The 12,561-nt window shown below is 51.3% G+C and overlaps 1 protein-coding gene across 1 annotated transcript in view; it reads right to left on the bottom strand.

Annotated features, from left to right (window-relative positions):
- Positions 1-12,561, bottom strand: part of MYO5B (myosin VB) — a gene marked incomplete at both ends in the record, with an annotated part of 329,445 nt that overhangs the window by 61,822 nt on the left and 255,062 nt on the right. The window contains 3 exons of the mRNA XM_080714447.1: positions 7,426-7,665; positions 9,221-9,377; positions 11,306-11,517. Of these exons, the coding sequence (XP_080570573.1) occupies positions 7,426-7,665; positions 9,221-9,377; positions 11,306-11,517 (609 nt within the window). The remainder of the gene's footprint in view (positions 1-7,425; positions 7,666-9,220; positions 9,378-11,305; positions 11,518-12,561) is intronic.

Genomic DNA, 12,561 nt, shown 5'->3' with positions numbered 1-12,561 from the left:
TTATCGGGCCAGGAAAGGCAGAGTGAAGACAATCAGAAAAGGACTTCCAAGGTGGAATTGAACTTTGCAATCATTACATGCTCCAGTGCTCTTCTGCTATCTCCCTAACAAAGCTCTATTGTGGGCCCGGGAAAGAGAGGAAAGCATACAATAGCCACGTTGATGTTAAAATAGTCCAGGGGCTCTCATGAGCACTCACAGAGTGGGACCTGGCTGCCACAGTTTGCTTTCTATTGTGGGTGAACAGACCCTCCACCTGATTTGGAAGTTATAAGAATGATAAAGCTGGCTCCCTGGATCTACAGTCTTGGGTTTTGGGGCTTTCTTGCCTTCCACACTCAGCCCTCCTGCCCTTGGACTTGCTGGCACAAAGAGCTGCAACCTAATCGCTGCCACTGAGACAAAGGACCCCGTCAGCATCCTCCCTTCCAAGAGGCCTTTCACAGGGCCTCGGGATCCCTCTCGCCACCTGTCAGCCCAGCTGTCTCCAGTGTCTCTAACTTGGGAGATGAATGCTTGGCAGAGCCTGCCCCCACCAAGACCCCTGTAGACTTGGTACCCATTCACTCGTGCCTGGGGCCCCCAAGAACCTAGTGCCAGGGCCAAATAGGAGTGTACACGATGGGCTGAAACTGGGAGATTATCAGTCCAAAGTGGTTAGTATGGAAGAGTAGAGACGAGGCAGGAGGGCTCTCCAAATAAGCAGGCGAGCAGCAAATAGCCATCGATTACTCTTCATCACTGAGCTCTACAGGAGTTCCAAGTAAAACAGAGATATTGGCTAAAATACCAGTAATCTAGGGCACCCAGAATCAATGATAATTCACATCAGAAATTAAACTTTACAGAAAGCAGCAAAGAGATGCAAAAGAAAGGTCAGTGGAGCTCGTGACACCACCATACATGGTGTAGGACCTCAGAGCTAGGTCCACGTAGGCAGGTGCAACAGGGCATTTCCTGTGTGGATTCAGCGGGATGAGATCCCCAACACTGTGGGAACTTACCGGGTGCAGCCTGCTACTCTCTGTATCTGGTTTGGCTGTCAGCCTCACCCCAAGGGATCACAAGAAATGCCATCAAATAATGTCTATTTAAAAGGACCAATACTCCTTTAAACCGCCCACCTGGTCTGGATCTCCACTGGAGGCAGTGGGAGGCATGGTGGGCCACCCCCCTCTGACTCCATCTCTGCTGTGAGCTGGAAGTGAGGCTCAGTCTAGTTGTTACCTGAAGGTGGTATGCTGGATATGGGGACAGAGCTGGGGTCCCTACATGGAGCTGGTTGGGTATGGAGAGAGGCATGTGTGGTAGGGGGTTCAGGTGTGTTCCACCCTGATATAGAGCAAATGACACCCCTGGAGTCTGATGAAAAGCATGATGCATCTGGCAGGTCCTGTTCTCCTTATCCCAGGAGTACCCAGAAGCAGGCTCAGCGGTGCTGGGATGGTATGAGTGGCTGAAGCTGGACACACCTGTGCTTATAGCCCAGATTGGTGCTCGAGCCTCCATGTGTGTGGGCTCTAGGTTCCTCATACACAAACCAGGGACAACAGGAACCCACCTCAGATGGCTTTTGTAAGATATAGGGGAGCCAGGTATGGTGGCATATGCTTATAATCCCAGAGCTCAATAAACATCAGTATCCTTACTGGCCAGGGTTCTCTAGGGAGCCCGAGGAGATGCCAGAAGCCTTGTTGGATGCTCGGGGTGTGTATTGGAAGGACACACAGCAAATCCTGGACAGTTCCTTACCCCATCACCACCTCTAACTAAATGCAACCCCAGAAGGCTCTGTGAGGCTTATTTCATGTCCTGGATATATAAATTCAGAAAGGAGGACCCCAAAATGGCCCAGCAGTTTCCTGCTCATCCTGATATCTCTAGGTATCCCAGATGAGTGAGCCCAGGCCTCTCACATTCTGAGCCCTGGAAACCCTCCCTAGGGACATTTAAATGGAAAGCTAAGGCCATCAGAGTGGCCCTAGTCAGCATCACATGGAGACCAGGCCAGCACTGTCCTGCACCAACAAAGGCCTCTTCCTCACATGAGGGGGCTGGCCAGACCCCGGCAGGGTCCTGTAGGTTTGTAGGTAGAGCCCTGTTCTCTGTGGACTCCTCAGACATCTCAGGAGAATGCTCTCTCTGTTCCCACTGCTAATATACACAGACCCACACTTGGTGCAGAGTAGGGAACCCGTCTGGGAACTTGAGACTCTAATGTTACTTTTCTCAAAAGCTTACTTTTTTCTCTCAAAGGTTTAGTCAGGCAGGATCTTTTATGTCTGAAGCATTTTCCCAGCATGAAGGTTAAGTCACCAACCTATTCCCCCCACCAGTGATGCTGGGATCTCTTCTGAGTGATGTAACATCTTTCTGGAACTAGAAACAAGTACTATTCTCCAGAGGAAGAGAACAGGGGTTCCTCTGTGGGTGGACAGAGCCCTAGGGGTACACAGCTTGAAACAAAGATGCTCCCTCCTTAGGACGGCACTATATCAAGGCAGGCTCCTGGTCAAGTAAATACGGTAGGACAGCACTATATCAAGGCAGGCTCCTGGTCAAGTAAATACGGTAGCAGCTGAATTTTACCCCCACCCCATATTTCACAGCTGAGGAAACTGGTAGAAAAGGTACACACTTGTAACTCCAGTACTTGGGAGGCTGAGACAGGAGAATCTAAGGTTCAAGGTTAGTCTCAGAAACTTGGCAAGATGCTCAGAAACTTAGTGAAGCTCTGGTTTCAAAATAAAAAATTAGGCCGGGCGTGGTGGTGCACGCTTGTAATCCCCGTGCTTGGGAGGCGGAGATAGGAGGATCACACAGGTTCAAAGCCAGCCGCTCTGGCTTAAGAGACCCTGTTTCAAAATATAAAATAGGTCTGGGAGTGTAGCCCGGAGGCAGAAGGGCTTCCAGGAACCCCAGTACCACCAAAAAAAAAAAAAAAAAAAAAAAAAAAAAAAAAAATTAAAATAGGGCTGGGGTGTAGTTCAGAGGTAGAATACCTCAGAGCTCATCCCAAGTGCAAAAAAGAATATCTTATGTGTTTTTCTAGTGTGCATGGATGTCTTAAAAAATCATAATATATTGACAAATGTAGTTATGAATGCCTATTATTAGGTCTACAGAATCAGACTGATTCAAAGGCTGAATATATATGTGTGTGTTATATTTTTACAGGTAAAATATATTAAATATAACCTTATATTCATGAGGGTCTAAGAAACTTGGATCCAGTTATTAAAAAAAAAAAAAAAAAAAGAAGTTGAACTGGCCAGGTTACTTTACATGTGTGCTTTAATAAACCCAGACTGGCAGAGTAGAGTTCCTGGGCTCCATCCTTTTTGCTGAATAATGTCATGCAGGGACCTACACCAGGCACTTTGTTACCTGTGGTTCCATGTTGATGGATACCATGAGAGATACTGTAAGGGCTGTGGCTTACTACACCACAGAGTACAAAACCTACAGGCAAGAATTTCAGCACCACGGACAGCTCCATTCCCTGTCTGAACTCTTCTCTTTGAGAAACCCTCAAAGACCCCTTCTTTCTGTTGTTCATTTAGGAAGTTGGTGCTAAATTTGTATCTTTTCTCTCCAGTTGGGGCATGCAGCCTTAAGAGTGAGTCTGGATAGCTCCCCTCAGCCTGGACTTATCCTTCCACTTCCTCTCTTGCAGCAGGAACACTCGTGCAGGAAGCCTATTTCACTCGACTGAGAGGAGCCCAGGCAGCCCAGCTGGGACTTTGCCTACTGCCCCATGCAACTCTGACAAGCACTGGGCATGCCTCGGCATCCCTAGCATATGTGTGTTCTCTCCTGGTTTAAGAAGCTTGCTTGTGGGACAAGAGAGCAGCTGCCTCAATTGTCTCCAAGAATTACAGAAAAAAATTCATTCCAAACTGCTGAGAGATGCAATGGCACAAGCAGCTCTAGGGAGCCGGTGATGAGGATGACATGGGTCCTCTCACAAGAGGGCCTCGAGTGTGTTCTCAGTACTGGGATACACTCCCTTCCCTATAAATTCCTACCAGTCCCAAGGCCAATGCTGTCTGTACAAGCACATACCCAAACCAAGGTTAGCATCTCATTTGGACTGAGGAGTTCTCTCCACATGTCCCAAGAGTTGTTCAATGGGCAGAGACCTAAAATACACCCTGAAACCAGCTGGCCAAAAACTGACCAGGCTAATTGCTAGATATATGACTGGGGAGATGACTGATCTCTCTGTGACTTTAGTGTCCTCACCAAAAAAAATGAATATAAACTTGTTGGCTTGTGTGAGGATTCAGTGAGTTGGTAGGTGAGGAAAGTCCCTGGCCCATAGTCGGCAACACAGGGAGGGATGTCAGGAAGTAAAATCTTATCGTTCCTCCTGATTATCTACTGTGTGCAGGGCATCTTGTCCAGGGTGGCTAACACCTGCCACTGCTCACAGATGTTTGCCAAGCAGGAAGCTTAAGGAAAAGGCTTTTTTTTTAAAGGCCCTTTAAATCTGCCTCTCTCTGATGTTCAAGCACGTGGATTGTAAAATACTAGATGTATTTTTATCTTCCAGAGTTGACTTCAGCAATCAGCCACACAGGGAGCTCAGCAGGCCTCCTCATCCCTCGGTACTTTGACTGGGAGGTTGCTGGCAAAATGTGACTGCATAAGGCCTTTTTCTGTGTGGTGCTGAGATTCCAGGGGCATTCTATCTCTGAGCTATACTCCCAGCCCTATTTTTATTTTTTAAATTGGAAACAGAGTCTCATTAAGTTGCTGAGGCTGGCTTTGAACCTGTGATCCTCCTGTCTCAGCCTCCCAAGTACTGGGATTAGAGGTGTGCACAACCATGCCTGGTTCCTGTGCTCTTCGTGCTTTTCATGTGGTCTGTGCCTGAGATCAGCCTTTTCCCTCCATCTCTCTGAGCACACCTGTCTACTTTTCTGACCTGGTGTTTTGCTGCAGGCTGACCAGGAGCAGGGGCCAAGTGTCATCTATCCTACACCTGGCCTTTCTGTCTTGAGTCTCCACTAAGAAGCCAAGCCCAGCAAGGCACCCGGAGAACTCACCTAGAGAGCGCACCCAGGACAGTGCCTCTTTTCTGAAAGCAGGGTCGCTTGTTTGGGGCAGCTGGTTTAGGTGAAAAATGGCTCATCTACTTTCTTGTCTTGTTGGGGTCATGAGAAGCTTTAAAACTGCTCAGTGTAGCTGGGTTGTGGTGTCACCTACCTGTAATCCAAGTGACTTGGGAAGCTAAGGCAGGAGGATTGCAAGTTCAAGGCCAGCCAAGGCAACTTAACGATGAGACCTATCTCAAATTAAAAAATAAAAAGAGCCGGGGTGCAGGTCAGTGGCAAAGCACCCCTGAATTCAATTCCCCTCCCCTAAAATGCTCAGTATAGAACAGGCACAATAAAACCAAGTTACCTCTAAGGCCATGCCTGGTGACCTCGACTCTTTTCATCTACACACCCACACTGTGCACACCACTGTGTGTGTCCTTGTCCTACCTCTCTTCCTCCCTCCCTCAGCTGCACCTGAAACCCTCCAGGGCCCTGCAGGAGCCTGAGCCTGCGGTCACCTTCACACCCTGCAGGACTGGGTAGCAGTGAGTTCCCTTCTGTGTAGGAGCCCAATCCAGCAATGGCCACAAGCAGGCAAGGGCCAACACATTAGTAAAGTTGGGGCTAAAAAGCTAGCACCACCCTCCTGACCATGGGGGCGGACCTGGTGGAGTCCAGGTTGTAGCACCTTCTAGTTCTGTGGCCTTAGCAAGATGCACTGTGTCCCTGACCCATAATTTCCTCACCTACAGAATGACCTCACAAAGCCAAGGAGGGTCGAATGAGAGTGAGCACAGTGCATGCGTCACAGGGCCTGGCACACGGGGGTGCCCCGAAACCCATGCTGGAATTCATGCTGCTGGCCTCACGTGGTAACAGTGCTTCCTAAGACACAGCGCTCAGTGTGTGCCAGTCTCCTGTCTGCTGAGCCTGACAGAACCTGAAACAATCAGGCACCAAATAAAGGTGGTCTGAGAGCAAGGACTGGCCTCAGGGGCCGCACCAGAGCAGTGTGTGCAGGTCCACACCTCAATTCCCCACCTGGACTCTGCCCTGGGCCTGTCCGATCCACAGGAGGAGCCAGGTGTCCTGTCCTTGCCTCGTACCCCTCGCAGTACTGGACTGCAGGGCTTCACCGATGACTTGTTGCTTATTTGGTGGATGTGGGAAGATGGCCAAGCAGACAGGCAAAAGCTTAAATCTCTTAGTAGCAGTGACCATTTCCCGAGTTGCCTACTGGAAACCGGGCCTTCTGTGTGCATGAGATCAGATACTGTTCTTACAGCCCTACAAGCTCCATTCTACGGATAAGAAAATCGAGGTTCAGAGTGGTTGAGGGCATCACTCAGCTTTTAGGCAGAAGAGCTGATCTCTGATTCCAAAGCAAGAGCTCTTCACACTGTATGTTGTAATGGAGCAGTGAGGGACAGGCACTGGGGCCACACGGCGGGGTTCAGATCCTGGTGTGCACTGTCACCTGTGTGGTTTGAGGAAGTCGCTCGCCCTCTTGGGTCCTCAAAGAGAAAGCAGATGCTAACTTCATGGGGGCTGCGGTACCCCGGCAGATAAAACACAGGCTGGCGGCCTGGTTGGCTCTGTGAGCACTAGCGACTGCCATTGCTATGCTGTGCTGCCTCTGCAGGGCTGGGGGCACTGGGGTAAGCATCAGTTTCCTATCGCTGCTGTAACAATTACCACACTAGTGGCCCCAGACACCACCATCTATTATGTTAGGAGTGGGTAGGGTTACTGTCCTTCTGGACCCTTTAGGGCAGAACCCCAGCCCCCAGAGGCTTTATCTGCCTTCCCTGGTTCACATGCTTGCCTCGTCCTCACTTTGGTTTGTCCTCACATTTCCTCCTCTGAGTCACACTACCCAGCCTTCCTCTTAGGAGGACCCTTGTGCTAGTATTGGTGATCATCTTCCCAGCTCCAGCTCATTTACATCTGCAACGCCCTTTCTCCATGTGAGCTGACACCACAGATCCCTGGACCCAAGTGTGGACACCTTTGGGAAGCCATTGTTCTGCCTGCCACCAACAGTAATGCCAGGTGGGGGGCTATCCCAGGGCCTCTGTGCTCCCTCAGGCTTCTGGCAAGTGGGTCCCTCCCAAAACGTGTCCTTGGACTCTAGTAATCTCAGCATCTGGGAGGCTGAGACAGGAGGATGGTTGTTCTCAAACAGCCTCAGCTGCTACTTAGTGAGGCCCTTTGCAACTCAGTGAGACCCTTTCTTCAAAATAAAGGATAAAAAATAGGGCTGGGGGTATAGCACAGAGGTAGAGTGCCCCTGGGTTCTATCCTCATTACCGCAAAAAAAAAAAAAAAAAAAAGTGCCTTTGGTGCCCCGACACCTGAGTAGGGAGCTCCTGGCGCTGACCTGGTCGTCGATCTTCCGCTGCAGCTGGACCACCTTGTTCTCCATGCCCACGTTGAGGCGTTTCAGGTGCTCTGCCGAGCGGGCCTCGATCTTGAGGGCCTTCAGCTCCTGCTTGGCCTTGAGCCTCCGGAAGGAGCACTGGATGACTATGGCTGCAGCTCGCAGTCGCTGGAAATGCTTGCGCGCCATCCAGCCCCGGACGTGCTTCTGGATGATGCTGGCCTTGTGTTCCACGAGGACCTGGGGGTGGCGAGGGGGACAAGCACACATGCTCTGTGGGTTTGTGCGGCGGGATGGGGTAACCAGCCTTACATAACCACCTGGAAGCAAGAGCTGAGGTCGGCCTGTTTCAGGAGGCAGAGAGGGCGTGCCCACCAACAGTTAAGATGTTGATGGATGGATGCTTGTTTTATGAAGAAGTTTTAGCTAGGTTCTGCAGCCTAGGTATCCACAGGGAATCGGCTGTCAAATTCTTGTTTTTAGCTTTGTTTTATTGGCTAGAGAGACACTGTTTAAAGAGCTCACAGTTGTGAGGGCTTAACGATTATCCCATTGATCTCTCCCATCTGACAGATGCAGATCCAGGCCCGGTGCAGAGGAGCTGGAAGATGGAGTGAGCTCCTCCACTGAGAGCCCGAACGGGTTTATGGCCCATAATTCCCAGAGTTAGTTTGTTTCTCTATCAAGTTAAAAGCCACTCGGGAAATGAAAGCATCAATGTTCTTGCCTTAATAGTCTACAAAATAAATGTCTGTGGAGTGAATGCATAAGCAAACATGCTGAGAGATGGACTTGCCCAGTGTCACGGCCATGTGACAGCTGGACGCACAGGGAGCATGCGCTCATTGCCCGTGCTGCCCCCTGCTGGCTGCCTCTTCTCAGATTAGCACTAATCTCTCAGGAAGTCCTCAGAAGAACCTCCTCCCCATCCGCCTAGGATTCACTACATATTACATGAGGTTTCCACTCCCTAATCACACTTATTTCTTCACCACTGGCTTGGCGCTTTACTTTGGTTATTTGGAAAAATCATATCTTCTCCGATCCTTGCAGCCACAGATGTTCGTTTTAGGAAAACAAACATTCATCCACATTTCCTTTCCGACTCCCTTTTCACGCTAGCCTTGCGCTGCAGTTGCGCAGTGGAACTTGGTCAAATGAGCACGTCCTGACTTCCAGCTACCAAATGCTGGAATAGCGCAAAGAGGCAGGGCTATCAGGAGGAGGAGGCTGGCATTCCCCTCCCGACTCCTGATCTGCCCAAGGAAGGGGTCTGACCTGCTGATGCCTGATAGCCCTTCCCGCTCTCAAGTCCCAGCAAGCCCATGTCGGGGCACCAGCCCCTGCTGCCGAGTGATGTGTGACTCAGGTGGGTGACTCAGTGACTCCAGGTAGCTCAGGTGTCAAAAGAGTACAATGACAGCCACCCTATTTCCTAGTGTCAGAGATGTGAAAGTACTTTTTTTTAAAAGTCAAAGCTGGGTGTGGTAGCGCATGCCTGTAATCCCAGTACTTTGCAGACTCAGGAGGATCAAAGGTTTGAGGAAAGCCTCGGCAAGTAGCCAGACTTACATCAACCTAGAGAGAACCTGTTTCGAAATAAAAATAAAATAGGGCTGGGGGTGTATCTCAGAGGTAGAATGCCTCTGGATCAATCCCCAGTACCTCCCCTCCTCCCCCAAAAGGAAAAGAACAAGAAGTCAAGAGTGGCCAACAGATGCTCACACTGGTGACAACTTGCTGGCTGCTTCGGCTATGAATGTTCAGCCTGTGATTCCCCGGGGTGCCTACTCACCTGGTGGTAGCTTCTGCGCACAAACATGCCCCGCGTGAAGGCCTGGATGATGATGGCTGCCCTGCGGACCCTCTGGTAAGCCAGGCGGGCCCTCCGCATGCGGTACTGTTTCTGGAACACTACAGCTGCACGGGTCCTCCGCAGGTTTTCGGCCAACCTGGGGGGCGGGAGATCAAGGGTGGGGTCAGGGAAATACTACTGGCCAGCTGATGCAGATGCAAGCCCCTCCCTTGGTGGCCTGGACACCCCCAGGCTAAGTCTCATCCTCTGTCCCAAACAAGGGCATGCCCCAGGCACTCAATGCTCAGAGCTGTCGAGTTTTGCTTCTCCCATCTCTGGGGCCCCAAGTCTTTCCCTCTTCCCCAGCCCGGGTCCAAGCCTGACTCTGTCTGAACCTTACCTGCCCCCCCCCACCCCCAGCACCTGGGAGTCCCCTGCGCCCACACCGCCACATGCATTGTACTTTGTGTCTGCATTGCCACCTGTGCCTCACCTGGCTCAGAGACACCCAGAGTTGTGTCTCCACCATCCTGCACTGCAGCCTCGAGTTTGGGGCCTGGCAGGGCAGGCACTGCACAGATATTTGTGGAATGACTGAACCTTCTCGGGCCCTCACCGATCCTTTGCCATTTCCTCATTCCCCCAGACCATCTGCCTGGGATGCTGCAACGGACAAGGTCTCCTCTCCTGTTGTTTTTGCATTTTCTACCTGGTCTGACACTTTTTATCCTTCCTAAGAGTCTCATTCTATCAGGCCCACAAAATAAGTGCTTGGTTAGAGGCTCGGAATGCCAGAAGCTGGGGAAGACCTCAGAAGTCATTGGGCGTGGCCCCGAACTGGGGTGACCCACACCAGCCTTGCGCCGCCTACTTGCTAAAATGCGTTTCCTGGAAGTGCTTTCCTCATATGTGGGTCCTGCCACCCCGGATCACCCCCTCCCTGCAGGGAGCAGGCAGGCCAGCTCCGTGGCACCCTCACCACCTGGGGGCCAAGACAGCCCGCACACATGGCCACGGGCGTGGAGATCTACTTGGCATTGACCTGCTCTTCCTGTCTCTACAGCTTCTGCTCACAAGCTCCTCTCAGTAGTTCAGGGTGATTAGTGGTGTTCCCCACCTCTGGTCATGCTTGGAAAAGCAGTTCATGGTAGCACACGAGGGCCCAGGCAGGCGGGCAAGGGGGAGAAAGCCTCCATCTTTACAAGACAAGGGAGGCCTGCTTTGGGTTGGGACCCAGGGGCGCATGCTCTGCCACCTCTAACAGCCATGTGTGACGCTCCGGATCCCAAACGCAAGACTTCATGATAACTACTGTTATTTCTCTAAGGAAATTCCTATTTGGAGAGGGCACTGGCTGTGGGCCAGGCCTGGGCAGGTGGGTAAAGGCCTGGCCTGGCAGCACCTCACTGGAGGCTGTGGCTGGTGTGCCTAGGCTCCTTATCACAGGAGGGAGGCCTGGCCCCCAGCCTGCCTCAAGGTGGGGAGGGGGGGCAGCTCCAGCTGCTGTAATGATCCCTCAGCTCAGGAAACAGCGAAGGCAGTTTCATCTGTGAGGTCTCAGGCTGGGCCAAGGAGCCCAGCTGGCATCCTGGCTCTGCCGTGATGTGGCCATTATGGATGGATAAGTCACACCCTCTCTGTGCTGGCTTGAAGCAGAAATTTATAAAAGAGCCTCCCAGGACCTTTCCAGTCCTAATTACCAAATGCCAAGGGATTCTGAAACCCCTGGCATAAATAACGAGGCTACGTGTAAGTTAACTGTGGCAAAAGGGTTCGATGTGTTTCTTTTCCTACAAGTTTTTGGTTTGGGTTTTTACTCTGGGATGTAGGCAAAGGGGAAAGGGTTGATCTGTGCTAAAACTAGCTGGTTCTAGGTTAGTGCTGGGGGGGATGGAGCAAGTGGTAAGGCTACCAGGACACTTGGGAACTGGACCAAGTTCCTGATGTGAGAAGGGCGTTAGAGGGACCTGCCCAGCCACTGGGAGAAAACCAAGACACACAAGGGCCAACAGGAGCCACTCTAATCAGGAGGATGAGTGGGGCAGTGCCCTTCTCCCGCCCCAGAGCCACTCCCGCTTGGCTCACCTGCGGGCCAGGTGTCCTCGGCAGTACCTCTGCAGGGTCAAGGTAGCCCCCCTCAGCCTGCGGTACTTCACCTTCTGCAGCCAGCCCCGGACAGTTTTCTGGATCATGATGGTGGCCGCCCGGAACTTGTCAGCCCGCAGCTTCTCCAGGTAGGCCACCTGGCCCGCCCGGAAGAAGATCTTGGTGCGGCCAAACTGGAACTTGTCGGGATCCTTTACAGGGAAGGCAGCTGGTTGGTCATCAGGGAGCAGCAAGGGAGAACACCCCGCGCCACCCCAGTTTTGCGGAGACAGAATCCCTGGCTGGGTCGCACGGCCTATCCTCTTTAGGCACCCAGGGCTTTCGGCAGTGAGTTTACGTACACTGACCAGGTGTCCAGGATGCGGCCGTGAACAAGGTGCCTGCCCTCAAGGAACCCACAGTATGGAGAGGGCAGACGAGCAAACCAAGACATTTTCTGCTTTCAGGCAGTGGTGAGGATTAGAAAGAAAATGATAAAAGGCTTTATCTTTTAAAAAGATAAACAAGGAAGGCGCCTCTGCGGAGGTGATACTTGAGCAAAGACGTGAATGTACTGAAGGAGAAAGTATGGAGGAGGAATATCTCAAAAGAGCAAAGCAGGTGCAAACGGCTTGTAGAACCAAGAACCAAGATGGCTGAGTGTGGAGAACTGAAGGTGGGTGGTGGGAGGAATAGGAGTAAAATAAAACAGAACTGCAGATATAGCTCAGAGATAGAATGTCTCAGGTTCAATCCTCAGTATCCCCCCATAAAAAAGTGGGAGGGCAAGGGTGGCCCATATTAAGACTATTCTTTTTAAAGCGTAACTTTTGCTGGACGTGGTGGTGCATGCTTGGAGGATTGCAGGTGCTAGGCTGGCCTCAGCAAGTAGCGAGAATCTCAGCAACCTAGTGAGACCTTGTTTCAAAAGAAAAAAGAAGGGCTAGGGATGTATTTAGGAGGTAGAATGCCCCAGGGTTCAATCTCCAGTACCACCAGCCAACCAACCAACCACCTAAGAAGCCACTTTAAAGCTGGGTGTGGTGGCACATGCTTGTCATTCCAGTCCTCAGGAGGCTGAGACAGGAGGATCGCAGGTTGGCAGCCAACGTCAGCAATTTAGTGAGGCTCTCTGCAACTCAATGAGTCCCTGTTTTTTTTTTTTTATTATTTTTAAAGGGATGAGAGGGTAGCTCAAAGGTAGAATGTCCCTGGGTTTAATCCCCAGTACCGAAACAAAGCAACTTTAAAATTGT

Source organism: Muscardinus avellanarius (assembly GCF_963383645.1).
Source record: "Muscardinus avellanarius genome assembly, chromosome: 17".
Classification (NCBI taxonomy): domain Eukaryota; kingdom Metazoa; phylum Chordata; class Mammalia; order Rodentia; family Gliridae; genus Muscardinus; species Muscardinus avellanarius.
Note: the sequence above shows the minus strand (reverse complement) of the source record. Positions and strands in the feature narration are given on the sequence as shown.